The sequence below is a fragment of the Lycorma delicatula genome, chromosome 3 (assembly GCF_047948215.1).
Source record: "Lycorma delicatula isolate Av1 chromosome 3, ASM4794821v1, whole genome shotgun sequence".
NCBI lineage: Eukaryota > Metazoa > Arthropoda > Insecta > Hemiptera > Fulgoridae > Lycorma > Lycorma delicatula.
The window spans coordinates 85,196,722-85,224,616 of record NC_134457.1 but is presented as its reverse complement, the minus strand read 5'-3'; the positions used below and the strand labels follow the sequence as shown (position 1 = coordinate 85,224,616).

Genomic DNA, 27,895 nt, shown 5'->3' with positions numbered 1-27,895 from the left:
TTTTTATCATATCATAATTGTCCAAATGTGTAATTCCAGGGCTTTCTGACTGGCTTCAAAAACACACAATTTGATATGTTCATTATCTGTCAACATCCACCAGTTTCTCCTCTAACCTCAATTCCTGATGCTTTATTCCCATATCAGCTATAAAAACAAATGATGTGGGATGCTATCTGCAGGATTTTGTTTTTGCATGACAATGCCTGGCCACACTCAGCTAATCAGATCGTGAGGAGATTGTTAAAACCATGTCGAAAAATTTTCAATTGTTCACCTGTAGCCCTGAGTTAGCTTCCAGCGATTTTCTTTTTCTTCACCTTGAACAAAGGTTTGACACAATGTTAATGATGTCTTCAACACTACAAAGGTTTGATAATGATGATAAATTGAAAAATGGCATTACTGCAAGGTTTAATCAGTGACAGCAAAATTTCTTGAAAAAGGAAAGAAGAAGCTATGTAGAAAAGTGGTGAATAAATGTAATTTTTATATGTAAATAATGAAGTTTGTATATATTTTTTTAAGTTTTATTTTTATTTCAAAACTGACTTTAAAAGCACACCTCATAATACATTTGTTTGTCAACGTGGACCTAACTTATAATTTGCTCAGAATTACTCTGTGTGACTGGACAATGGTTATAACTAGATACCAGTTAAGTTCTCATTGCTTTTAACTTATTTGGTTATAGATTATATATGAAAGTCTGTAGTTATTATTTGCAGTTTCAAAAAAAAATGTAAATCATTATGGACACAATTAATCTGTTCACTGTATTATAAAATTAAAAAAAAATAAATAAGACATTATCTTAGTGATTTTCATGTTGTAAAATATAAATCTGTTAAATTTATTTATAATTATCATGATTACTATAATACAAACATTCATTACAAAACATTTTAACTAATTCACTTTTATTACTTTAAATGGTACTATTATTATTATCAAAAATCAATATCCTACCACCAAGGTTATCTTTAATTTCAAGTTCTACTCTTTTTAATAACCATTTATCGTTTTCATCTTTTACAGCATTAAAAAACAGTTCACCTTTAGTTTTAGTCCCTTTTAATGGTATATATAGATTAGCTTTATTTACATCTGCATAATTTTTACTTGAAAATACATCTATATAACCAGAATTAACAGGTTTACCTAACACCATGTCAGCTGCTTTATGTTCCTGAAGTAAATTCATTGCATCTTTAAAATACTGAGCATTTTTTATCCTGGTGTTCATTTGTAAATGATGAAGTGATGCCATAACAACACAAGCCACTCCTCCAGCACTTGCATATTTGAGTAATGTGTTCATAGACAAATTAGATGCCATTATATCTGAAAAATAAGGAAAGTTTATTTATAGTACAGAAACATAAATAATTAAACATTTCTTCTGTGCTTTACTTTCATGCCCTAACATAGTTTTTGCTCAGAGAGATGAATCTGAAAAATAAAGCTGGCCACTTTTATGGGACACCATTAAAAAAAAAAAAAATGGAATAAGTCATTAATCTTTTATCAATATCTTCTCTGTTATGGTCTTTCTTCCTGATTTATTTCCAGTTCTACTGTTATTTCCATGCCAATGTATCCATACTTTTTTTCTGTTATATAATGCTGGTTGGGATCAACTGTTTCTGATTAGTTATGAATCTTTTTCATTTGTATATATTATATAAATTGGCAGTGACAACAATGCAGCTGATGAATTAAACATACAATATTTGTAAATGATCCATCTATCATAACACCTTTAAATGTTACTGTACTGGGGGAATTTTGTATATTGACTTGACATTTAGAAATGTAGTTGGCGGTTTTCAATGATTGTCAATCATTAAAAATGATTGTCACAAGCCTTAGAGCAGGGATACCATTAAGCGGGTTGCATGTGGCCCTCAGTATAGCCTCAAAACAAAATGAATAAACAAACAATAAATGCACTGAGTATTTGAACAGACGACTAAGCTATCAATAGTGGTGGCTTGTGTGACCTGGCCAGGTAGGCTTCAGAATGGCACTGTGCTGATAGTTGACTCCCGTGCATGACTCAACCTGCTGCACGCTGCACAGAGTGCAGTAACTATCAACAAGTCACATGTTATTAATTGCAATTCAGCTGATTGTGGAAACGTTTAGTGAAGTGCAAACTTTTCTGTTATTTTTATAAATTAACTATTTATTATAACTGTATACTGTGATTCTTTTATTTATGTTTTTAAAACTTGTTTATAACTAGAACTGAGATGTGGTAGTTTGAAAACAAAAAGCAGAAAATTTAAGAGGAAAATCATGAATTTCAAGCCGAGTGGGTAATATGACAAAAGATTAAAAATAAGGACCTACTTAATGTTTACTATGCTGTGAAACGGTTATAGGAAATAAATGTTATAACCTGCATACACGCCATTTGATACTCCATTCAAAATATGAAGAGAAATATTCCAAAAAAATCTGAATCACAGAGAAAAAACCACTGTTTAAAAAATTTGTTTCTTATAAAGAGAGAGAACATGCTTTTTACAGAAATAAATAAAAATGAGCGTACCAACAAAACATCTAGTAACTGAAATTTTAGCACAAAAAATGAAGCCATTTTCTGATGCAGAAGTTGTAAAAGAATGTATTGTCACAGTATGTGAAACATTTTCTTCAAATGTTCCAAATAATAAACAAATAATTGATGAAATTACAAAACTTCCACTATCTGATTCAACTAGTATGAGATCACAGAAAAAACAGCAAAAATTTTTCTAAGTCTTATTGATGAGCTACAACAAAGTAAGTATTTTAGTCTTACAATCAACTCATCAATTATTAATTGATGAGTGTAATAGATGTGACATCTATTCCACAATTACTACTAATTGTAAGGTTCGTAACAAAAAATTATGCTATTAAAGAATTTCTAGCCATGGTTATCATGACAGGACAAATACATGATGTTAATTACTTTGAGGCAATAGTTATGTTTTTTAGTGAACACAGCATTGATTTAAAGAGGCATTTCTCTGTGCATGGATGACTGCCCATCAACGGCTGGACGACATGTAGGGTTTGTGAATTTATTGAAAAACCATATGGAAAATAATAACTTACTAAGTTTTCACTGCATTATTTACCAAGAGAACCTTGCAATTAAATGTGGGGACAATTTCAAAATAGTGATGAAAACAATTGTCAGAATTGTAAATGTATTATATCAAATGAACTAAATCACAGAATGTTTCAAGAGTTTTTGAAGTAACTTGTATCTCAATACGGTGATGTGATTTACCCCATACAGATATGAGATTGTTAAGTAAGGGAAAAGTTTTGGTGAGATTTTTCAATCTTTGTCATGAAATCACCCTATGTCTGGCTGAAATAAAAAGAGACTCTTCTTAATATTATGAATTTGACTGGTAGCTAAGTTCCATTCTTTGCTGACATGATGAGAATTAAATTGCTGCACTGACTAGAGTGCAAGGAAATTAGAAGATCATTGTCAAAATGATTAGCTTAGTGTTCTTACAGGAAGAAAGATGTAATATGTACATTGAAGAACTGTCATGAATGATTTCTGTAGTTTCCCCTCTATTAAAACACTTTTTGATGAAAATCCAGATGAAAAATATGTATCTGTCTTAGTGAAGCTGTTGTCTGATCTTAAGAAAGAAATGTCTTATCAGATTTAGTGATTTCATAAAGTATTGTGATCCGTTTCAATTGGTGAAAAAAACTTAGTTTTATCTAAAAACTAAGTTTTATCTCCTTTTTTAGTTTTAAGTTTTATTTATTTTTAATGTGATAGTTTTTAACATAGTTTTAAGTTTTATTTATTTTTAATGTGATAGTTTTTAACATAGCTTTAAGTTTTATTTATTTTTAATGTGATAGTTTTTAACAGAGTTTTAAGTTACATATTAGTGTTTTTGTTATCCGAGAATGGGCCTTTTACACCCATTCCGGATTTTGTTTCTGTGATAGTAGTTTTAAGTTTTAATTTTATCTAAAAACCTAAAATTATAATTATTTTTATTTATTTATTTATTTATCTATTTATTTATTTTCCGGGCGATGATAACGTTCAACCGTTTTTCGCCCTTAAAAAAAAAAAAAAAAAAAAAAAAAAAAAAAAAAAATTGGTGAAAAATCATGGACAATAACAACAGCAAACGTACTCAACTTCCCACATTTGGATTTGAATACAAAAAAGGATTAAAGAAAACAAAAAAAAAAATTTTTGATCTTCAGCAAAATGCAGAACTAAAAAGTGTTTTTGTTGAGAAAGTCAAAGAAAAATCTTATTCTTACTTTTGGTCCTTAATTGAAAAAGACAAATATCCTAACCTATGAACGTGCATAGAAAATATTATGTATTTTTGCATCCTTATATGTTTGTGAATCAACATTCAGGATTTGAAATTTATAAAAAATAAGCACATATTCTGACTTACTAATGAGAATATTGACAGCATTTTAAGAATTGCAGTTCCTTCAGAACCTGCTAATGTTGATCAATATCTGTGAAAGATTCTGAAAATTAACATCAATGAGTCAAGAATGAGGCCTTTATAACATCACATATGCCTAAAAATGTTTCATGGGACTTTGTTATAAATGTATGTTCTTCATAATTTGAACAAAAACATGCAAAATGTTTTTACTATAGTAAATATCTTTTGTATTGTTTGTGAGCCATACCAAGAAGTAAGCTTTCTCGACAAAATGCCTAGTAAATAAAACAATTTTAAAAATTTGTTTTTATTTTTATATTGAAATTTTATGAAGGTTCAATATTAGAGCTCAACTCTTACTGAAAGTAAAACTAATTGAAAATTTTTTATCCATAAAAATCAAATGTTTAAAAAAGCTTATACATATAATAGAAAAAGGAACTCGTTTTAGGTTGCAAAACGCCCAACATATGACCTTTTTTTAAAGTTAGCTCTCAAAGAAATACTAGTGAGGACCCCTGTCTAAAGAGACTAAGCAAAAAAGGATGAGAATTTATTGCTTATCAAATATGTTAGACAGAGAGAGTATGTAGTTTGACGAAGAAACTGAGGCTGCACCTGAACTTAGACTCTCTTTTCCTGTTTAGCCTCCGGTAACTACCGTTTAGATAATACTTCAGAGGATGAATGAAGATGATATGTATGAGTGGTAAATGTAGTGTAGTCTTAGTCTTGTACATTCTCGGTTCGACCATTCCCGAGATGTGTGGTTAATTAAAACCCAACCACCAAAGAACACAGGTATCCACGATCTAGTATTCAAATCCGTGTAAAAATATCTGCCTTTACTAGGACTTGAACGCTGGAACTCTCGACTTCCAAATCAGCTGATTTCGGAAGACGCGTTCACCACTAGACCAACCCGGTGGGTTACCTGAACTTAGACTGCAATAATTTCTCAATAAACCATTGTAAAAAAAAAATTTAATATATACCAAACAAAAGCTTTTTCCTTTCTACATTGTTTATGGTATAAGTAAAAAATAAGACAGTTAATGAACTGATACTATTATTATTGCTAAATAGCATCAAAATTGTTAGAAAAAAAAAAATTGCATATGGAATTAAAAAAAAAATACTGAAGAAAAGAGATCTAAAACTATTGAAGAGAAAGTTTTTATTTTGATCGAGGGGTTAGAAAAAAGAATATAGTTATATTTGGACAACTAGAGGAGTTTACAAGGTACTGGTAGCTGGATATACTAAAAACTAGAAACAGACATTAATATAAAGGGATCAAATTTGTGAGATTAGTAAAGGGATAAAGAGTAAGGATTGTCCTATTCTTTTGGGAGCAAATAATTTTCATATGAATCCTTTAATAATGCAGAAACCAATAATTTTAAACGAAGTAATAAATTTAGTGCACAGGACTTCCTGAAATAGATGATTGAAATCAGTAAGAAGTTGAAACCACAGTAAAATCAATCACAAGGTTTGAAATATAGCAATCAAATACATCAGGTGATTCTTACATTGGAGATTTAAAAGATACATGGTATGATTCTGAATTTGTAAAACATGTTCATAAATTTAAAGCTTTTTTTTTTTATTGTAAAGATTTATCAAGGAAAAGCGATATTAAATTGACTTAAAAATTATTCAAAAACTTTTAACATATCTCTGCCAACTAAAAAGAAATATCCTCAGATAGGATACCGACTGTTATCCTTTTTTTAACAAGGTAAGAAAGAACTGAATTATATAATGTTTTAAGGTAGATGTATAATTAAACAAAACCGTAAAGAAGATTCAATTTATGTTTTGCCAATCTATAACACTTGTAACCACTAGGGGAAGGATTTCAATGATTTATATAATGTTGTAGTAGAGAAATAGTAATCTTAAATTTATTTTAAAAAGCCATTTTAATTGTAGACTTAGCAAATGTTAATGCTGAAAGTTAATAATTTTTTTAAAGTGTAAATGATATTAATTTAATATCCATCCTGACCCCTGTAGGGGAAGACACCAGGATCATCACAAGACACGTCTTGTGATGATCCTGGTCGCCACACCACCCCCTCTGTTCCTAGCCTAGATGGACTTTACTAGAGGTCGTCTTTTAGGTCCTTTAAACCTGATAACATATCACAATTATCAATTTGGCCTCGTCAGGATGCCACTGATGCAAATACCTCAGCAGACATTTCCATCAGTGTATTTGTATAATTTTTGGCCTCTGCCATGACCACATACTGTTATTTACAACCCTCAACTATAAAATTAACCAATTTGTAGAAGCACAATCCCTGCACCTTCCTTTAATACCAAAGGTTTCACACAGAAACTCTTCTCACATCTAACATCAATTAGACTATGAACTCAGATCATTACTTGATTGACTACCACTTGATTGGTCTTTAACTCAAAAATACTATCCTCATACCAATAAAATACAATAATAAGAGAAGATTGGGTGAATTTATATTTTTAAGCTCTAATTCTAGCTGATCTATAAATTATAATTGTATGAGCCTTGATTCAGTTGATTCTTATTAATGTTTTAAAATAAATATTAAAATTTTTCTGAACTTATGGCAATAAATGAAGTAAATAATAAAAAAAATGTAAAAAGAGATTTCGGACATTTGAGTCCTAGTTAAAGTTAAACTGGAATATTATGAAAGATACAAAATGTTATCAGGAGAAATTAGGTTTTTTAGTTCCCATTGTAATATAAGAAACTTCTGGCGTCAATATAATTTGTTATTTGATTAAAACTTTTGCAGGCTATAACTCTAAACTTAAAAGTAAATAAGTTATAAACAGAAATGGCTTGATGCAAAATAGCCAATGCCTGTACCAAATTTTTTTTACATCTTAAATTGTTTGAAAATTTAATATAGTACAAACAGATAAACTCTTATACATACAAAATAATAAAAAATTTAAAGAACTATGAATAGAAGGGTAGATTATACTAAATAAAATTAACAATTCTAGTTGTAAACAGTTTTGAAACATAGGAAAATGAAAAGGTTTTTATGTTAATTAAAAATAAAACCTAATGAAAGAATAGATTATTTTGGGAACTTTTTAAGATTATTGTTAGCTGCAGAATACAATATAGAGCCATTCATAATGAATGGTATAAGGTAACTTTACTTACTTCATATAAAAGAAGCTATTAATTTTAATCTATTTTTATATTACATAACATAAAAAAAGGAATTTAGTCTGTTCTGTTACTTTCTTGGCTAAAGCGTATTATTGATCCTGCAGTAGCATAACTATAAAATTAAAAGTATAGCAATCGACCATTGTTCAATGGCCGTTTTTCCAAATTTCAACATTACAAGAGCCTCTCAGTGCAAAAAAACAAAAACATTTTAGAAATTTCTGGAAATAAATGTAAGTATGCATGTAATGGTGTCCTGTATTTTGATTAATAACTTCACGCTAGCTCAACATTCTTCAAAAATTGCGGGAAAATGTTTATATATGAGGCATTAAATAGTAGAAGTAGTTTTTGTCATTTTGAATTTCTATATAGTGGTTGTAGGAAACTGAACTTTAATATAATGAAAGTATTTTTTAAGTTATTTAAAATTGCAAAATTGCGGGAAAATGTTTATATATGAGGCATTAAATAGTAGAAGTAGTTTTTGTCATTTTGAATTTCTATATAGTGGTTGTAGGAAACTGAACTTTAATATAATGAAAGTATTTTTTAAGTTATTTAAAATTGCAAAGTTTAATCTAATAGATTTGAGGAAGGGGGATATTCAATATTATTTCTAAACAGTTTTACCCCATATAAAACCTGTTAATCATAAAAGTTTAAGTTTGACACAAATATTTAGCTAATTCCAGCTTTGGCTGATTTTCAACCCCATCAGATGAGGGGCATCACAGTACCCATATTTTTTCCCCCCAGCAAATCTATATAGGGGTCCCAGGAGGTGTTAGCTAAACTTAGGGAGCTGGTTCAAGATGTAAAAAAAAATTTCATGCAGACAAATCTCCTACCTTGCTTCATTTTTGTTCAATCTGCCGTTTTTTTTTTTTCAATAAATATTTATAACTGGAGAATGGATTGAGATATTTTAATGAAATTTGGTGAACATGTAACCAACAACATCTACAAAATAAATAAATTTGAAAATTTTACCAATAAAAATTCTAATATGAATCAAAATTTTATTTAAATTTTTAATCAATAGCTTTTATCAAATTGTATTTTATAACATTTATTGTGACACTTTTAAGAGTTTTAACAAAAAGATGCCTCATTTGTTCAAATTTGTTCATAAAAAGCAAATATGACTGAATTTGTTAAAGTAGATTTAAAGAATTATGCATGAAAATAGGCACAAAATTAACCAGACAGCATTTCACATTTTATTAGTTTTCTTCTAATATCATTAAACAGATTTTTGTATTAAAGCACAAAATTAAATTGATGTTTTCTTATAAGAGAATCATACAATGACAGGTTATTAATTTTTATATGAAAAAATCCTTCCACTACCAAGTGAAATATTGTTTGTCAGAACCTCTAGGTAGGAACAATCTGTAGATTTCAAAAATCATTTACTAAATTTGTTATTTAAAATTGATTTCCAAAATAATTTTTTATTTGTATTTCTTAATTGATATGATGATCAATTTTAAGTAATAATAATAATCAGTAATAATTGAAATAAAAAAATTGCTTTCGGTATGCCAGAAGGCGGAGGTAGATTTCACTGATGCTAAGTAGGGAAAAATATATATATTTCCACCTTAAAGTTAAGAAAAACTTCAAATTTATTCAATACGACAATGGTTGCATATGAAAAAAAGTTTCACGTGTTTAACATATGAAAGTCCCATCTTCTTACATTTCCAGCATCATTTTGGTCGTCCCTTGCCGTAAGGGTTGGTAAAAAATTGTTTCAGACAAAAGTTTTAGGAAATTTTTAGAGGGCTAATGACCACTTTAAATCGATTTGATACTGTGCCTATTAAGGGAGGTCGATTTTTTTTTTGTCTTCGAAACCCCATTTTTTCCCACTACCTGGACCAGCAGTTGGTGATATAAAAAAAAGTTTACTTAGATTAGACTCTTATCCAAAGAATAGTAGGAACTTTAAACGAATTCAATATTTTACTTAATAAGAAATTTATAGCGATATTTTGTTATTTTCGAAAATGTTTTCCCCCATGGTTCGATTTTGCCCATTAACGAACTCACCGAGATTTTAGGTCCTTGTATTTTATGTATCAATTTGAAAGTGATTGGCGCAAAATTACGGCAGTTATTGTATCCACAAGAAAGTGAAATATATATAATTTATCACATATGTGCCTAATTTAATATCTGCGGACGAATACGGTAGCAACTCAGATGTGAGCTGCCGCAAAGTATACGTACCTCCTGATACAAGTATCACTACCGCCGCGCAGTTCTCCCACCATTCTCACACTCCAATAAAAGAGCGTGCACGAGAGTGAATTTTCAATTCGTCGTCGACCACTACCTGGAGCAGACCAAGAAGAAGATGGAAGAATTTCCCTGGCCGCCTCAACGTGGGGCCTCCTGGCGGATGCCAACATCAGCAGGCCTAGCCGGAGGGAGCCACTGAACGCGGACGCTATCTTCCCGCTACGGTTCGCCGGGCTTCAATCGCCCTGGCCGGCGGACTCAGCAGCAGCAGTAGCCGGCCCAGCGTGGGATCGCTTGGGGAGAACCGCCTCGGTCGCGCCGGCGAAGGACGACCGATGCTGCGGGGCTCTGGGGGGCCACCACTGCCACGCTGTAGTGGGAACCTAACTGCCGCTGAGGGGAAGCCCGGTCCGACTTCAATGGTCGAGCCGCAATTCTCCGACTTCGCCGGAGACCAGCTTCCGGACCCAACGTTCTTCTCAGAGCTAACGCAAAAAATGGCTCTTTTCAGGCCCACTATAACGTTATGAATTACGAGCCGTCGAGCCAATTCTACAATAACAGCCCTTCTCAGGGCTACCATAAGGTTAGTAATTACAACGAGCTGTCGAAGCCAATCGACGACAAAAACGGCCCTTTTGAGGGCTACCATAAGGTTAGTAAGTGTCTTGTGCCGTCGATGCCATTCCGCGATAATATGTATATACATATATACAATTTTGAACTGACTGTAGTTTTGGAGTCTGGGGGATGTGAAACGCGAAAATATGTCGACATTTTCCAGAAGTTCCATTACAGTAGGTAGCTCTCTTCTGAAATCTATCTAAATTGTCAAGGATTAAGCTCAGAAATTTTTACAAACCTTTGCAGCTTTTTTAAAAATAATTCAGATTTCTCAGGTGACCAAATTGAATCTGTCTATCCATTATTTATTTATTTTTACAGTAACTTCTGGCTTACGTCTGCAGTTACTTTTATGTTAGATGGATTTATTGTATATAAATAACGCCAAGCCTGAACATGAATTCGAACATAGAACCTTATGAATGAAAAGCCGCTTTGCCAAAATTATCACAATAATTTTAGCAATTAAGCCTGTGTTGTAGTTTAATTTGATTTTGGTTGTAATAGTTAAATATAATTTGTAAAGCCTTAATGAAGACTAGTCCAACATAAATCACATTAGAGTATTTGGGATTATAATTATTGCATTCACATAGTTTTTACAAAACTGCTTAGCATATGCATAATCTGTACAAGAATAAATCCGAAAGCCCATATTCATTATTAATTTTTCTATTTTATTTCTGGCCCAAAAATCCTAGAAAGCCGAAATTTTGCATTTTTTTTCTGTGGGGGAAAAATGTTAAAAAAGTTTTAATTTAATAAGCAAGTCTGAAAAAATCACATATTCACAAAATGAATACTTCATTAATATAATGGTAAAGTGATTTTCAAACAAAAAAAGCAGTAAAAAATGAGTATTATACAAGGATATTCATAAGTAAGGGCTTACATTTAAATATAAGCGGGTCTGAACACAGTTTCACGCATGCAGGGCCATCTATCGCCTATTTACGAAGCTACTGCAGTTTTTTTTTTGAAATGGTAGTAGTTTACCTGCCGGTTAATACAGATCGCAATGTCCGCGACAACCGATTCTCCCGCCAGTCGTGAAGTGCGCGCTATGATTCGATTTTTGTATGCAAAAGGATCTTCAGCTGCTGAAATTCATCGGAAGTTGTGCCTAGTGCATGGACCTACAGTAATGAGTGAAGAAAAGGTTAGAACAATGGTGTCGACTTTAAAAATGGCCGAACAAATGAGCATGACGAAGAGCGGAGTGGCAAGCCCAGTATTCAGACCGACGAAATCTTTGAACAAGTGAACCGAAAACTGCGATGTGATCAGCGATTGATGATTAGTGTTCTGGCTGATGAATTTCCGCTTGTTGGACGCACCTTTATGTACACGATTGTCACAGAAAAGCTCGGATATCACAAATTGTGTGCAAGGTGGGTACCGAAAAAGCTCACCGACCAACACAAAGAGCACAGAATGTGCAGTGGACGAGCGTTTTTGAACCGCTATCGACAAGATGATGATTTGTTTTCACACACTGTTACGGGCGATGACGAGACGTGGTTATCCTACACCAACGCAGAATCGAAACAACATTCAATGTAGTGGCGCCATCAAAGTTCCCCAAAACCAAAAAAGTTTAAGCAATCTCCATAACAGAGTCGAAAAATGCTGGCTACCATTTTTTGAGACGAAAAGGGCGTCATTTTGGTTGATTTCATGGAACGTGTATCAACAATTATAGCTGACGTGTACTGCGATACGCTCATCAACTGAGACGTGCAATCCAAAATCGACGACGCGGGAAATTGTCGACGACCGCTGCGTTAACCTGGAAGAAGATTCAGGATTTTCGTTGGGAACTTTTTGACCACCCTCCATATACTCCCGATCTTGCACATAGCATGTGATTTGGTGGACAACGGTTTGAAAACAACGAGGAACTCAACACTGCCGTTGTCAACTGGTAATTTCCAGTCGGCAAACTTCTATCCAGAGGGGTTAAAGAAACTGATGGCAGCATTACGAAAAGTGCTTAGAACTGAATGGCAATTAATGTGGAGAAGTGAACTAGATACGTAGTAAACCAAAACTGTAAGTATAAACCTTTTCTCACAAGTTAATTATTTTTAATGACCAAACGGCCCTTACTTTATGAATTTGGTAGATATAGAGTTAACAAAATAATAATCTCAAAAGTAGAACAAAGAACTCATTATAGTGATAGTAAAATAACTTTGGGTAGCAAATTGGTTTGCTTGGAATTTCTCCCGCCACCACTCCATTCGGTCACCCAAAGCATAAGACCGAATGTCTGTACCACAACGGCTACTGAGACACGAATTAGTATAGCGACCAGTGTCCTAAATAGCTCCTAGACCTTACCTAACAGCGTAAGCGGAATAAGCAGGGTGGCATACACCACCGGGTTACGTGTCCCAACCGTTCACTTGTCATACATTTACTAAGATGGGTAGGCACACCCCGTCAACTACAAAAATATATATGACATCCATAAATTAAAATTTACTTCATCTAGACAGGAATTTGCTGCCATGCCTAGGTTGCTGAATGCCAGCAACTACCTGTCCACCATATTAAAGCGCTTGGAGCCTTAATTGGCTGGTGATCAGCCATATACCTTTACGTTAGCTTCTGACAACGGTAGGAGTCTTTCCCTAAAGTCAACTACTGATGTCGGTTGAACATAGCAACCGCATCAAGGAACTCCCACACAGTCCAACAATGCGGCTCTCACCACATTGACTCACTGCTTGTGAGTGGCTAATTTTCCCCTAGACCTCTAAGTCAAAGAAGGGGGGGGCAGAGGCCCCCAAGAGCAGGCCAGTCAAACATCAGGTGTTAATTTGACTGGACCTCCCTGCAGATGCACAGCTTATCAGCTGCCAGGAGGAACCAAAACAGATACTGGTTCAAATTAACATGGTTGGTGAACACTTGGGCACCTGTTGCCCTTAAAAACAAACTCTAGGCGTACCATCCCCCAGATCCCGTATAAACTTGTACAGGAATCTTCCCTTAGTCGTGGTGTACCATTCCAGCTGCCATGCTTCCATTGCGAGGCTCTGCAGCCTCTTCCGTAGGTGGGAGATGGGCAACTGAACTAAATTTAGATCCGGTGCATTGTGATCACCATTCCGTTCCGGTATTGGCCCAGCCCCAAACTGCATCCCAAATATCTCAGCCTCTTCGCAATCTCCACATGGCTGCCCGATCTTTCACCACTAAATTGATTGGAAGACCCTTTCCCAATACTATGGTAGCCTCGTAGGAGGTTGTTTTAAAAACAACAGTGCATCCAATTAATGCTCTGCGCTAGGCACTGCTTAAATTTTAAACAAGTGCTCTATTTACATCCAACCTATGCGCCCAAACGGGGGCCACGTAAGAGGTCATGCTTTCGAAGACACGTCGGTACATTATGTACATTTGATGGCCAGACAACCCGAGTCCTTCCGAGCAATCCTTCTAAGTTTGTACATCACTGAGACATCATCTGCAGCTACTTGCCTAATGTGGTTGATAAACAGAAACTTCTCATCAAACAAAACATGTAGGTACTTATGAACTCTCACTTGGATGATTACACAGCCTTTATACTTAATGTGGGGGTTTCGACTACGATAATTTGTCTGCACCCTTGAGAAGCATAAACCTAGTCTTGGGCACAGAAATCTTTAAATTTTGAATGTCCATCCACCCCTCTGCAGTTGACAAGGCTGCTTGCGCTCGATCTTCCAGCTGCAGTCGTGAATTACCAAAAACTAAAAGAAAGGAGACAGTCATCGGCTAAAGCCTGGGCTGTAACCCCTTTTGGGAATGTCAATCCCAGAAACCCATCAAATAAGAGGTTCCATAGCAGGGGACCAAGAATGGAACCCTGCAAGGGTAGCATATGTAGTTAACTTGAAGATGTCTTGAAGAAATAACGACTAAGAACAGGTGTGTCTAAGAAGAGAATCCGCACAGAAAAGTAGCAGAGGCAGGTGGGTTAACAATAATTACAAATTTCAGTTTTCTATCCACAAAACTAAAACAGAATAGGCATGTATTCTCCAATTTTCATAAGTATTACCAACAAATTGAATGGGAAAAAATATTCAGTAGTCTACATTACTAACTACTAATATTTTATGAAAATGTAATTTAGAATTTCCTTAACCTATTAGCTTACACAGCTGGCCACAGAAAGTTCATTATTACATTGCCAGCTGTGTAAGAGACTGAGCAGCTGTAGCCTCTTCTTAGTGTTTCCTTCTTTCCATCAATAGATGACATGACATACCATTCTGAGAAATCTATCTACTGAATGATGTATAACACAATCGATTTCTCTCAATAGATTGCAAGTTACAACCATTTGTTTTCGGTGATTTCCCCAACTACAGAATAGTAAAAATGACATACCTTTAAAAAGTACCTCTCTATGGAGGAACTTAAAATATGATGAACAAAAGTGTCAGTGATGTATCAGAAAGTGACATTTTTTTAAAAAAGTGCTTCTTATGGTAATTCTAATAGTGAAGACAGTGAGGTAAATGAAACTAGTGACAGTGAAGTTGCAGTATCAAGTGTGTTTTGCTAAAAAACAGAAAATAGAGAAGTGGAAATGGGGAATAAATGAGGATAAACTATCCAAAATACAATTTTCTTGTTCTAGTGGCATCAACCCTAGGGTTCATAGAAAACTCCCTTGTCAACCAACCCCCTTAGATGTGTACAGAAAAATGGTCAAAAAGTACTTGGTTTCCCACTGCATCTGATGAAATTCAAGTATATTTTTCTACATGTATTCTCATGGCACAGGTGAAAAATCCAACACTTGAGTCATACTGATTCATAAAAAAATCAATCCATACTCGTTTCTATTCTGAAGTCATGACATATAGAAGATTCTTATTTATTTCTAACTATCCATACAGATATCAATATGACACCTACAGAAAAAACTGACAGGAGAACCAAAACCCCAATCCAGAAGCCCCAAGCAGTCATAGATTACAATAACTCAATGAGTGCAGTTGACAGACAGGATCAGCAATTGTCATCTTTCCCTCTCATGAGAAGGTATGCCAAGGGGTATAAGAAAATTTTCTTCTACCTAATGGACATTGGCATATTCAACTCATATGCCCTACCAAAAAAAGTAACAAGAAAAAATACTGCTTCAATCAGTTCAGAATTCAGTTGGCTGAGGACATAATAGACTACCCTAGACATGGATGCCCACAATCTGGAATATCCTGTTAGACTGCAAGCAACAAATGGGGACATTTTCTCAAATTTATTCCTTCTAATATCATCAAGAAAACACCCTCCTTGTATGAGTGTGAAAAGTATCTGGTGGTGTTACACATCCCCAAATGATTTCAGGTATACTACACCAACAAAAACTTCTGAAACACTATTATCATCACTTCAATAAATAAGGTAAGATTTATAAAGATTTCTTACCAAAAAAATTATGCAATTGTGAGAAATGTATGATAAAATATGCTTATTTTCTTAAAATTAAATAGTAAATACAGGGTCGACTATGGGGAAAAATATTAATAAGCAAATGGGTTAACCACACTGTTAAGGGGGATAAAAGTGGTTTCTCACATCCAATTTATAATAAAAATGTACTGAAACACCTTTTAAAAGCATCATATGGAAGACTAAATCTTAACACCAGATAGCCATTCTATATTAAATACAATTCATTAACATTTTGAATTTATATTTTTCTTAAGCTCAAAAGAACAAAGAATTAAAAAAAAACATAAAAATTCACTATTTGGCAATGCAAAGAATTGGTACTTAAAAACTAGTTTAAATACTGGAGATAAACTTTCTCAACGTAATGCTTTGCTTATATAACACTGTGTAATAATAACATAGCAATCATGTTAAAAAAATTCTTTTAATCAGTGATTATTATTTAATGTTGATAAATGTAATTATATTTTGTTAGAAGATTTATGCGCCAAGTAATACTTGTACATGGGAATACGATAAGATATTTGTAACATAAGAAAAATGCCAAATCTGACCAACATTCAAATATATAATTTTGCAAATGAAAGATGAAATTCCTTCAATTAAATGACTAAAAAAACAATTAATTGGAACAACTGAAATACATGATTGTTCCATAATTCACTATAAATTTCTTTACATATTTAATATTTTCAAATATATATACATGGTAAATTGTAATAAGCATTATCTTTTAGCTTCAAGGTTAAAACACAAAACAATTTCAAGGGGGTTATTTATGTCAGTATTATTAAAAAATTACAATGTTATATGAGATTTTAAAAAATAGAAAGGGTCAATATTGTTCATGGTTCAATACTTATAATGCTAAAAGATTATATCTTGTTCTCAGAAATAACTTGCAGAAAGGAAAAGCGCCTAATTCCTTTCTTTAGTATTCTAGCCATATTAATAAAAAGCATGAATTCAACATTAAAAAGGTGACTCACTTAAGTTCAATCACTTTTTTATTCCACATCTATTTAGTCAACATATAATCTTGTGGTAAAATGTATAACTATTTAAAAAAAACAAAGTATAACAGGCACACATAACCACTCCCTATCGGCGATCTCATTTTGATAGAAATTACTTTGTTAAATTTGATTTGACATTACAAGACAATATCTGTTATTATATTATATATTCAACTAGTCAGTTTCAATTACTTAGAGGTGAATGAACAATATAATATGTTATTGCAGAAAGGATAAAACTGTAACAATATCTTAATTTTGATTAAATATTCTTACAAAACACGAGTATTTAATCAAAATACCATTTCACATTATTAAAAAAAAAACACAATTATATAACTTGAACTACATACCTTATAAAATAACAGACCGGTAAAATTAGAATGTTACTGAAAAATAGGTTATGTTCTCAAATTAGAAACTTTACAAGACAACTAGTTCATCGTTTAAAATAATGAAAATTAGTAAAAAACATTCAAGTTTTCACCAGATACTTAATAAAATCAAACTTGTAGTAAAAATACCTTGTCTTTTTGCTTACGAAATGTTTTCAAATAAGCATTAAGTATTTTCGAACAGTCGATTACAGCAGATCGATTGGTAAAAACTTACTTCTGCAACGGAATCGATAGAAATTGGCGTCTTTTGATTAGCATTAGAAAATTGTAATAATGCATCTACAAAGACAAATTACCCAGAAATTATCTATAAAGGCTGTGAACTATGGTACATACATGCTGTATATGTTGTACATAAATAAATAAAAGTAATGCCAGCCCTACATATAATCATGAACCTTAGACCACGCAGCGATGTTTATATGAATCCGAATATAACCAACTTGTAATTTGAATATGAATTGAACGAACGAAATGTACTACTTCAGTACTATTACACAAAAAAAATTGTTAGTCGGTTAGTAATAACTATGCGAAAACGCTTTCGGCTGCTATTGAATTTGTTATAACTTTTTGTAATTCCTAGTAGAAGTCTTATTCTTAGTGCGTTTCCTATTTATAAAGAGGAAATGTACTGTTTCTTACAGATGTGATACATTAATTTATTGCCTACTCTATTAGTTTTTTTTACGGCTGAAGCACATGTAAAGTATTTGAGATTTAAGCCACTATATCGCAAACACTTTGTGGGTTAGAAAAGAAAATATGAAACATCTTCCATCACTCGAATAGTGAATACTCGTCACTTTCCGTAATAAGTCTGACATGGGATTATTTTAAAGGCAGTCGTAACCACCTACCCCCTTTGCTATGTTAATTTTAGCTATATTGAAAACCCCCATTATCTTAGGAACTATTAATGCTACAGGCTTCAGATGTTTTCTGGATATTTGGTATTTTAAGCAGATTAGATGCATCTACAATTACAACTACAAACCACTTCTCTAATGAAATATAGATTATTTATAATAATAATTATAAATTTTGGTTTTCAATTTTTTAGGAATTATTTTTTTTAACGGATAATTGTTCACATATATTCATAAATCTAGAATTATTATATATATAATGACAAAAAAAATCGATTTTTTTATCTTCAGGGTCCTAAGATAATGGGTCATAAAGATAGAAAAATATGATTTTTGGATAACGGGATTTAAAGATTACATAAACGAGCTTTTTTTAAGTTACCTGTTTGCTCAGCTTCATAATCTGGGTCATCAATGTTAGCTTCCTGATCTTCGAGCTTAGCTTTTTATTTCTACTTGTCTGTCTGCTTTTAACTGTTTTTTCCGCCTCGGTTACCCGTTCCGTGTAAATCTTTTTTAAACTTTTTGTGGTTAGATTCGGATTGATTCCAAATGAATGCTGCTGAACTTCATTCACACTTGCTAATGTTTCCATTATTACATGTTGACACTGCAACATGTAATACTAACTCAAGCGTTTCCTTTCCCACAAAAATATTTTTTGGCAACCGGTTCCAAAATATATGTTGAGAGACTCGTTGAAGTTCTGTCCATGGAGACACTTTTTTCAACAAACCTTCATCCGATAAACTTTGAAATACTGGTTTTGTAGCTTGAAGAACAGACATTGGGAAAGAAAAGTTTTTACTGGTAAATTTGAGCGTCGTTGTTTACAAAACAGCTGACGCAATTGTTTTTTAAATCATACAAAATGTAACTATTAACATACAGTTAAGAATCTTAAATGACTCGGAAATTATTAAAAATAAACTAAAGAAATTAAAAAAAAAAACGATTTATTTACCATTTACGACTGCCCTTAAGAAAGACTAAGAGCGTGTAGAGAATTTCGCCGTCATTTTAATCTGGGACGGCACGACCGTGTTCCACCAGCACATGCAATTAAAACATGGACATCTAGTTTTGAGGAAACTGGTTCGGCAATGAAAAAGAAACCTCCAGGCCGTGAGCGAACCATTCGTACACCACAGAATGTTCAAGCTTTACAAGATGCTGTCACACGAAGTCCACATCGGTCAATCCGTCGTCTCTCAGCATCTTTACAATTGCATAGTTCAAGTGTTCGAAGAATGTTAGTGAAGGACTTGCAATTCCATCCATACAAGTTGCAGATCGTCCAGGAACTGAATCCGAACGATGCAGTTGTGCGAGCACAATTCTGTAATGTAATGCTTCAGAAGATAAATGATAACGAAGAGTTTGTTCACGAACTGTGGATGTCAGACGAAGCGCATTTCCTCCTCAGTAGATTTGTTAACAAGCAAAATTTCAGATACTGGACACAAGAAAATCCTACGCAGCTACAAAGATCCGAGAAGCAATTGCGAAAATTCCAGTTGAGTTGTTACGTCAAACCATTAACAATTTAACGAAGAGACTTCGTGAGTGTTTACGTAGAAGAGGAGGTCACCTGGAAGATGTCATCTTTAAAAAATAAACTAAAATGTATGTATCCTAAAATGGCAACATTTGTACAATTACATGAAATAAAATTCATTTTCTAAAAAAAATTTTCATTGTTTTTTAATTTCCCGTTTCTTTGAATCACTCTTTATAAAGCCTCATTCATAAGCTTTTGTGATTGTTTTATCTAGCCAACTGGATTATTACTTTTCCAAGGTGGATGAAGCTATCATTTCTCTTGTCTTATATTAAGATGTTTGAGTACATTTTCTGTTTATAATCTCGTTTTCGTTTTTCCAAAAGCTATTCATAGGGCCGTTTTTCAGCCATTCCTTCAATGTGTTTGATCTGTTCTCAAATCTATTAGGAATGTGAGATCGTCCGCAAATCCCAAACGACTTATTGACAGTCCTTTTTTTGTGTACTAATCTTAGTTTTCAATTTTCTTTTCTTGCCAATTCCTAAATATCTTTTAGTACTGTATTACACAAAATGGGCGAAATCTGTTTCCTTTTCTTACTAGTTTGGATTTTGAACGCTCGACAGTTCCTCTTAGAACTTTAATTTGGATTTCGTCTCTGTTGGTGTTTGTTATGCGAGAATAATTAGTTTGTGTCTACTCCAAATTCTGTAATTGTCTGTCGAGTTGTATGCTTTCTTTAAATCCAAAGGTTACTATAATATTTTTATTTGGTTGTTTGTGAAGTCGCGACATTGTTTTTTCTAAACCCGCTTTGATATTCCCGGGTTTAGGCATTTCTCTAACCGGTTTATAATCACTTTGTAAAGGATTTGTACGTTAGTGGTAGTAAATTGTAACAGAAATCTCTTTTATGAAGTTAATTAATTACGGCTAGTGCCCACAATTTTGAGGATTTCTATTTTCCATGCATATCCTTGTGATTTTTCTGCACAGTTCTTGTATTGTGGTATCACTTGCAGCTTTCAACCTTTTCATGCAACAAAGCACGCAGGGAAGACTCAACGTCTTCCCTGCATTTCAATTCAACCGATTTCTTCTAGGCTTGGTGTACCTGAGTTATATTTGTGTTTGTTATTAAATTTCAAGGAATCTTTCTTTGGGCTATTTACATTTGAATGTTTTGAATTTGAAGTATCTGACAGAGTCCAAAATTCTCTTTGATGTAGTTACTGTAGTCTTAGTTGAAGCATAAACTCTGTGGGATGTATTTGGTTAGTTTTTATTCAAATGCTTAATAATAATAATATTTTAGTAGTTCTGGATTTACCTGGTTTAGAAGGTTCATAAATTTTTAGTCTTTCTCTTTTGAGTATTCTGTTTTCTACTGTCTTATATACATACCAGTTGTTCCACCATCTGTGCTTACATTTTTAGTCTTGTGGGTGATCTGACCTGTTTCTATCACTCTTGCAACTTGTTTATAGGTGCTTATTATGTATGATCTCGGGTTGGGTATGTAAGATTTTTCTTTGTGGAAGTGATTTCATCTAGATTATAAGGTCTCAGTCAATGATGACTTTAATGTTTGGTTTGGAAATTGCAACGTGATCAATTTGATACTTGTCAAGTTTTTCACAAGGAAGTCTTCATGCTTTCGTCTTCTTCAGTAGACACTTTACATTTTTCTGTTTTACAGAAAGATAAGCGCATTCCTGTTGTTTTGGGCTAGGTATTTTTTAAACTAGGTTCTCTAATTTTGTCTGTGCCAACTTGGCATGCATTTGGTCAGTTTTACTTCATGAGATCCCAAAATTCTACTTTTTGTATGCATTATTATTGTCTGAATTTATTAGGGTGTAGATTTCTTTGCAGATGTAAGTATTAGGATTGACAGACTGACATTGATCTAAAGTATATCACTTAGTTTATTTTTTAACTTACTGCAAAAGCTGTGCACAGATTTCCTTTGACCCATATTCCTGGTTTACTACTGCATACTTTCCAATTAAAAAGTCGTCATCTAGATACCCAGTCTCTTCTAGTGCAATTGCTGAGATTTTCTGGGAGTTTAATATTTGATGAGGTGTTGAGTTTTCAGATTTTCAGAAGTGAGTTTATGTTTAACATTGCTGTGTATGTTTTTCATTTAGTTTGTGTATAGGGTTTTGAGAAGGTTGCGATACATTTAACATGGTGGTTGGGGCTCTCCAGATATAATAATTCCATGCTGTTATTTTTTATGATTGTGGATTCCCATTTACTGTTACCAACTAGAATAGTCATCATCTTTTTGTCACCATGCACCTACTGAAATATTGGTTTTAATGGGAATTGGTTACTAAGATCTGCTGTAGTACCTGTTGTACTATGGCTACAAGTCCAATCATGTAGATACCAGTTGCTAACTTAGAGGGCAACAGCATGGGTTTTCAAAGTTTTAGAATAACTTTAAAGGTTTTCAGTTGATTCTCCCTCATATATCTTCCATAATATATATTAAAAAGCTTGCTGATTAAAAGATCTTTTGGTTCTTAGACTATCTTAGTCTTGATGTTTTATTATAATTTACATAGAAAACGTAGTTTATTAGGTGCAGTATTTTTACTTACAAGTGTTTTATATGAAATGTTATAATTTCAATAAAAGTAATAACTAAAATAAATATCAAGACTTTACATAAAAACCATAATGTTATGGTTTATAGAAATAAATAATGGAATTAGATGGTATTTAGAGTAACAGAGATAAAGAACATGAAGTTCATGAGTAGTTAACATGTATAATGCAAATCTACATACAGAGTATAAAATGGGGTATATATAGAATAATGAGAAATTTTATGAGATAAAATAAATAACATATACATAAAATTATACTGTATTTCCTAATGAATATATGTACATACAAATTTTTAAACTGATCAACAAATAATTGATTAGTTAATAGTAATTATTATTATTATTTAAACAATGAACAACCTCAAAATATATACAAGTCATGTTATAAATTTACTGTAATTATTTTATTTATATGTCTGGATTATTTACAGACTAGACCTAAAAGAAAATACAATTTGCAATAAATATCAACATTTAAATATGTACTAATAATTCTGAATTAATGTAATAACAAATATGCTACAAATTATTTTTATTAATTAAATTATTTTATGAAATAACTGCCTGATTTGAACTAAAAAAGTAATGTTAGTTTTTAAACACTGATCTTCAAATAGATACGAGCCATTATAAATTTAAAAACAATCCTTATATATTACCGTAAGTGGTTACTCATACATAATGTTTAATGGAAACTTAACATTAGAATAAAAAATAAATAAATGGATATTCAAACATTATGCATCAGAAAGATATTAATCTTTATAACATATAATTCAGTAATTTATAAAAATTATGAATAAACAACTTCAGAAGAAAATCACAACTACATTTTATAATTAAACTATAAAAGCATTTCTTACGGTTTCTTAATATTACATATTATATACATATTGTTTATTGTATCTCATTAAAACTTAGAATTAATTAGAAATACTGAATGTCATGGAACCACTGATAGGAGATTAATTTGAAAATAAATAAAGTAAAAATAAAATGTGATCACAGAAAATATAATGAAGTTGAATTAAATTAGAAAAACCTAATTGTGTTGAGTATGTTTGAGGGAATGAAACATGCAGTATAAGTAGACATTTCATTACCATGAGTAAGAAGTAATTGACATATAAATAAGAGGTAAGTGAAAAATGATGTTAGAAAAATTTTGAATTAGGTGTACCATTTAAATTTGGAATGGAGATCTTTTGGAGAAAAAATTATCCATTTATTTCAAACTGACGCTAGATTGTAATATTTGTGTCAACTTATTAAATCAACTTGTCTTCCCACTTATAAGATAAAACTTAACCCATTTTTTGTATAAATGAAGTTTCACTGGGTTTGATATACTGATATTTCTGAATGGTTTTTTTTTAAAATGGATATAATCAAAGACAATACCTAAGTGTTTCTTCAAAGAATGTAGATAAATATCTCAGGAATTTCAATTGTATATTAAACCCCTTAATATTTTACTGTACTCTGTATATATTTTGATATGCCAACATATAATAATGCCATCCTCTAATAACTTAATTAAATTGACCTGAACTAAAAGTAATATTATAAAGTGAAGATATTTTTAAAATTCCTTAATGACTTGCATTACAGTAAATAAGCTGTTACTTGGATTTTTAGGTTGCTGTTTATATTATGAACATGTTTTATTCTCTTTTACGTAACACTTTATTTGTGGAGGTACAATGCATTCAAGTTATTTTAAAAAGATTAATTTTGGTGAAATAATTATATAGAAAACTCAGCTTTTATTGTGTATTTTCATTAATATAATAAAAACAAAATTAAATTCAACATTCTAATTTAGTCTGTTTTCAAAGAAAACTAATATATAAAGGGGTGAAGATGATCAGAATATTAAAGAATTAAAAACAGGCTAACAAGACGTCTAAAAAACACCAATTATCCTCTTCTTATTTTGAAAAGTGGAGGCTTTCTGAAGTAGATTAAGCTTTTTGGTAATAATTTAACTAAATTGCCACATGTCATATAAAAACAAATTTTTATTTTTCTGTCAAGTATTGCAATTTTTAAAAATTAAAGAAATTCCTATCTTTTGTATTCAAGAGTTCATATATGAGCTCCTATTTTCTGATTATGTTATTGTCTATGTTGAGTTTTTTGAAGTTAAACATTTTTTTTGTAACAGTGAATGTATTCTTATTCAATTTTTATTAGTATTTTACAAGAGAATTTAATGAACTAAATGTATATATTTTTTAATTAACATTTATACTATTTTTCTTGTTATAACATACATCATCCACTATGGCAACATAGTACATGTGTTAAAAACACTAATGTATTACAAGTATATTCTTCCAATAAAATTTCTATCTTAAAATAAGTGACGGGTGGTTCTTAAGGAAAAATATATTGATCTATACTTGAAATTCCTTCTGAATGAATAACTGATAATAATGTAAAAATTGTATATCAAATAAAATTTGGAAAAATGATGACAGAGCAGAATTATTTGTACAAAAAATTGAATTAAAAAAGATTAAACTCAAGTTCGTTATAGATGCTCAATTTAATTACAACTTTGTTTAAATATTTTTATTTATATTTAATGATAATGGGTATCTTTCACAATTTTTTTTAATAAAAATTTAATGTATAAAAATATGGTGATCACAATGTTTATTAGTATAAAGTATTTAATAATACATACATTATAATTATTTATTTACATTGCAGATTTAACAAAAAAATTAAATCTAATTTTGGTATTGTTAATTATTTAGCACACGGAACACCAAATTTGACCTGTCAACTGAAAGATATTTCATTAAGCACTGGTAAATGTACAATATTTTTATCACTGAATATCACAATAAGATTATCTTATAAATTTTAATATAGAACTGAATGATTTAAAGTATAATTTTAATAGGCTTTTTAAAAGCAACATTTTTATAAAAGATCGATGTTAATGATGTTCTATAAAAATAAATTACAGGATTAAATTATAAAATAGAAAAAAATACCTACATTGTATTATTTAAGAAAATCATACACAATAAATGAACTCTTACACAAATTTCAAGTTTTCAATTTCTAGATAATAGTTGTTGATCACAATTATACATACACTTATGATTTTTGTTGTTGTATTTTTTTTTTTTTAACACGTTACAAATCTTAACTGTAGTATAATTTTTAATCTTTTAATACTGAAAGAATATTACAATATCTTCCATCAATTAATAAAATGTATTTATACATTTTTATAAATATAACATTAATGAAAAAAATTAAAAGAAAAATTACAATAAATAAAATATAAAAAATTAATGTATTTTATCTAATATATCTTCTCTTCATAATACAATTTATAGTATTAGTAATAATACAAAAAATTCATTTACACATTTTAAAATGTTTTTTTTTTTACACTGAATAAAACATTGCAGCTGATATTGAGCCTTATTATATATATCTGAAGCGAATACAACAAAATTTGTACCATGTTATTATACAATTCTGGATTATATTCTAAGCAGAATACTTAAACTGGAAAAATGATTACAAATTATTCACATTATAGTGTCATATTCTAAGTACTTGCTGGGTTAGTCCAGGGGTTACACTCATAATCGCAAAATGTAGAAAATAATAATTCTATAAAGTGAACAGAATATGTTACTATGTTACATTCTGTTCTATATATAGTCCAGGCTTTTAGTGGTTTATTTACAAAAATTGCAATTTAGTGCTGAAGTTACCTAATTCAATTAAGTGTTAATCTATACCTATTATTATCAATAACATATACAACAGTCATATTACTTTTTGTATGTTTGTATGCCACGGAGAAAGATAACTGAATAATTTTCTGTATGTATATGTATATTTTATGTAGACAGTAATTTTATGTAATCTTTATTTACTGTGGTCTTAAGAATGGATCGCTCCCATGATATCTATTAATATATTCCACACTGAATATTGACAGACCAGGGTAAAACTATATATTTATTTTACACTATATAAAACATAAAAATTTCAAATACACATACAATGGAATTTTCAGTTAGTCCTTTACACAACTTTGATTCTGTTTATTTCTGTTTCTATCAGATGAACATAATTTAAAACACTCCTGGGTGTGGTAATGCTCTTGTTCAAACTAGGATTATGCATATTTTTGTTTAAATATTAATATATTTTTAAAAATTACAATTATAATATAAAAATATGATGATGCATTTCTCTGTAAAAATATATTTTTTGATAATAAATTACTGTATAAAATAAAATAGTACTTTTAAGCTATCTACTTATGTAGCTTATTATTATTACTATTCATGTTTTTAATTATCTGAAGAAACATTCATTTTACTCTGTTTTTTAATCTAAACAATTTAGAACAACTTTTTTGCATAGGCCTTTGTTGCTTTACTTATTTTTATCAATTAATGAATGAATCTAATATGATGTGTCCTACTCCACATTGGTTGTAGATTGAAAGATAAACTAATGAAAATTTGTTAGTACAATGAGATAAAAATCAGTAATGTAAAACCAGATGTTCTAGAAAAAATGAAAAAAAACTTTGTAACAGCAATAGATATTGGTAGGTAATTATGACAGCAATCCTCAAATGTTACCTGTTCAACATAAATTACTTCCCACTAAAGCTAACAGGAAGCTGCCAAGAAATGATAAGCAGTTGCACAAAAAATTGTAATCCACTAAGTACGGTATATGTGAAAAAAATGTCTTGTAAATTGTTTCATGGACAATAATAAAATTTTACTTTCACTCTCGACTGATCCTTTAGAAGAAAGTGGACTATTCTTCATCAGACAGCAAATTTAATAAATGCAACTAGAGTATACAATGATCCTGAAAATGTATGGCATGAGATGGTCACTGCATAACTATCCTTGTACATTAGGTTTTGTGGAGAACATTAGTGATAAAATTACCCTGATGATAAAGAAAAAATTACTGTTCTTTATATATATATATATATGAGGTTTATGGACGATGATGTTTTGAAACTTATTGTGCTAGAGATGACTAAAAATCATGCATTTTACAAAACAGAATGAAAAGTACACATAGAGTCAGCAAATGGGTTGATACAATTGAAACTGAAAAACTCATAATCTATATGGATTTGGTAAAATATCTAATATGGAGGCACTAATATTTTGCACAGCATTCTTCTATTGCTCCAATCATTACTGCAATTTATACACTTACTGTATAAAGTTTGTATAAAGCGATTGTATAAAGTTAAGGATCAAACTGATTTGATGCAAATTAAGTTTTATGTTCAGAAATGTCCTGGTGAGATGATAGCAGTTGACGAGAAGATGATTATTCCTTTCTGAGGAAGATTATTTTTCTGACAATACATCCCCAATAAAGCCGCAAATGTGGGGTAAAGATTTACAAACTGTACAATCCTCTTTGTTATACACAAATGTCAAGTGTACTGTGGTGTCTTCAGGGAGTGTACATGAAAATGTGTTTATGGCGTTGGCAGAAAAGT

General features: G+C 31.3%; 1 protein-coding gene across 2 annotated transcripts; it reads right to left on the bottom strand.

The window, feature by feature from the left end:
- Window positions 1-843: 843 nt before the first annotated feature.
- On the bottom strand, window positions 844-17,781 carry LOC142321760 (cytochrome c oxidase assembly factor 1 homolog). 2 transcript variants are annotated; one of them, XM_075360122.1, is made up of 2 exons: window positions 17,504-17,781; window positions 844-1,344 (listed from the first exon to the last, which is right to left on the bottom strand). In XM_075360122.1, the coding sequence occupies exon 2, from the start codon at window positions 1,337-1,339 to the stop codon at window positions 929-931; it is 411 nt and encodes a 136-aa protein (XP_075216237.1). In that variant the 5' UTR covers window positions 1,340-1,344; window positions 17,504-17,781; the 3' UTR covers window positions 844-928. The 2 variants fall into 2 exon arrangements, with proteins under 2 accessions (XP_075216237.1, XP_075216236.1); XM_075360121.1 differs by having other exon boundaries at window positions 17,333-17,778.
- Between the last annotated feature and the right edge of the window lie 10,114 nt (window positions 17,782-27,895).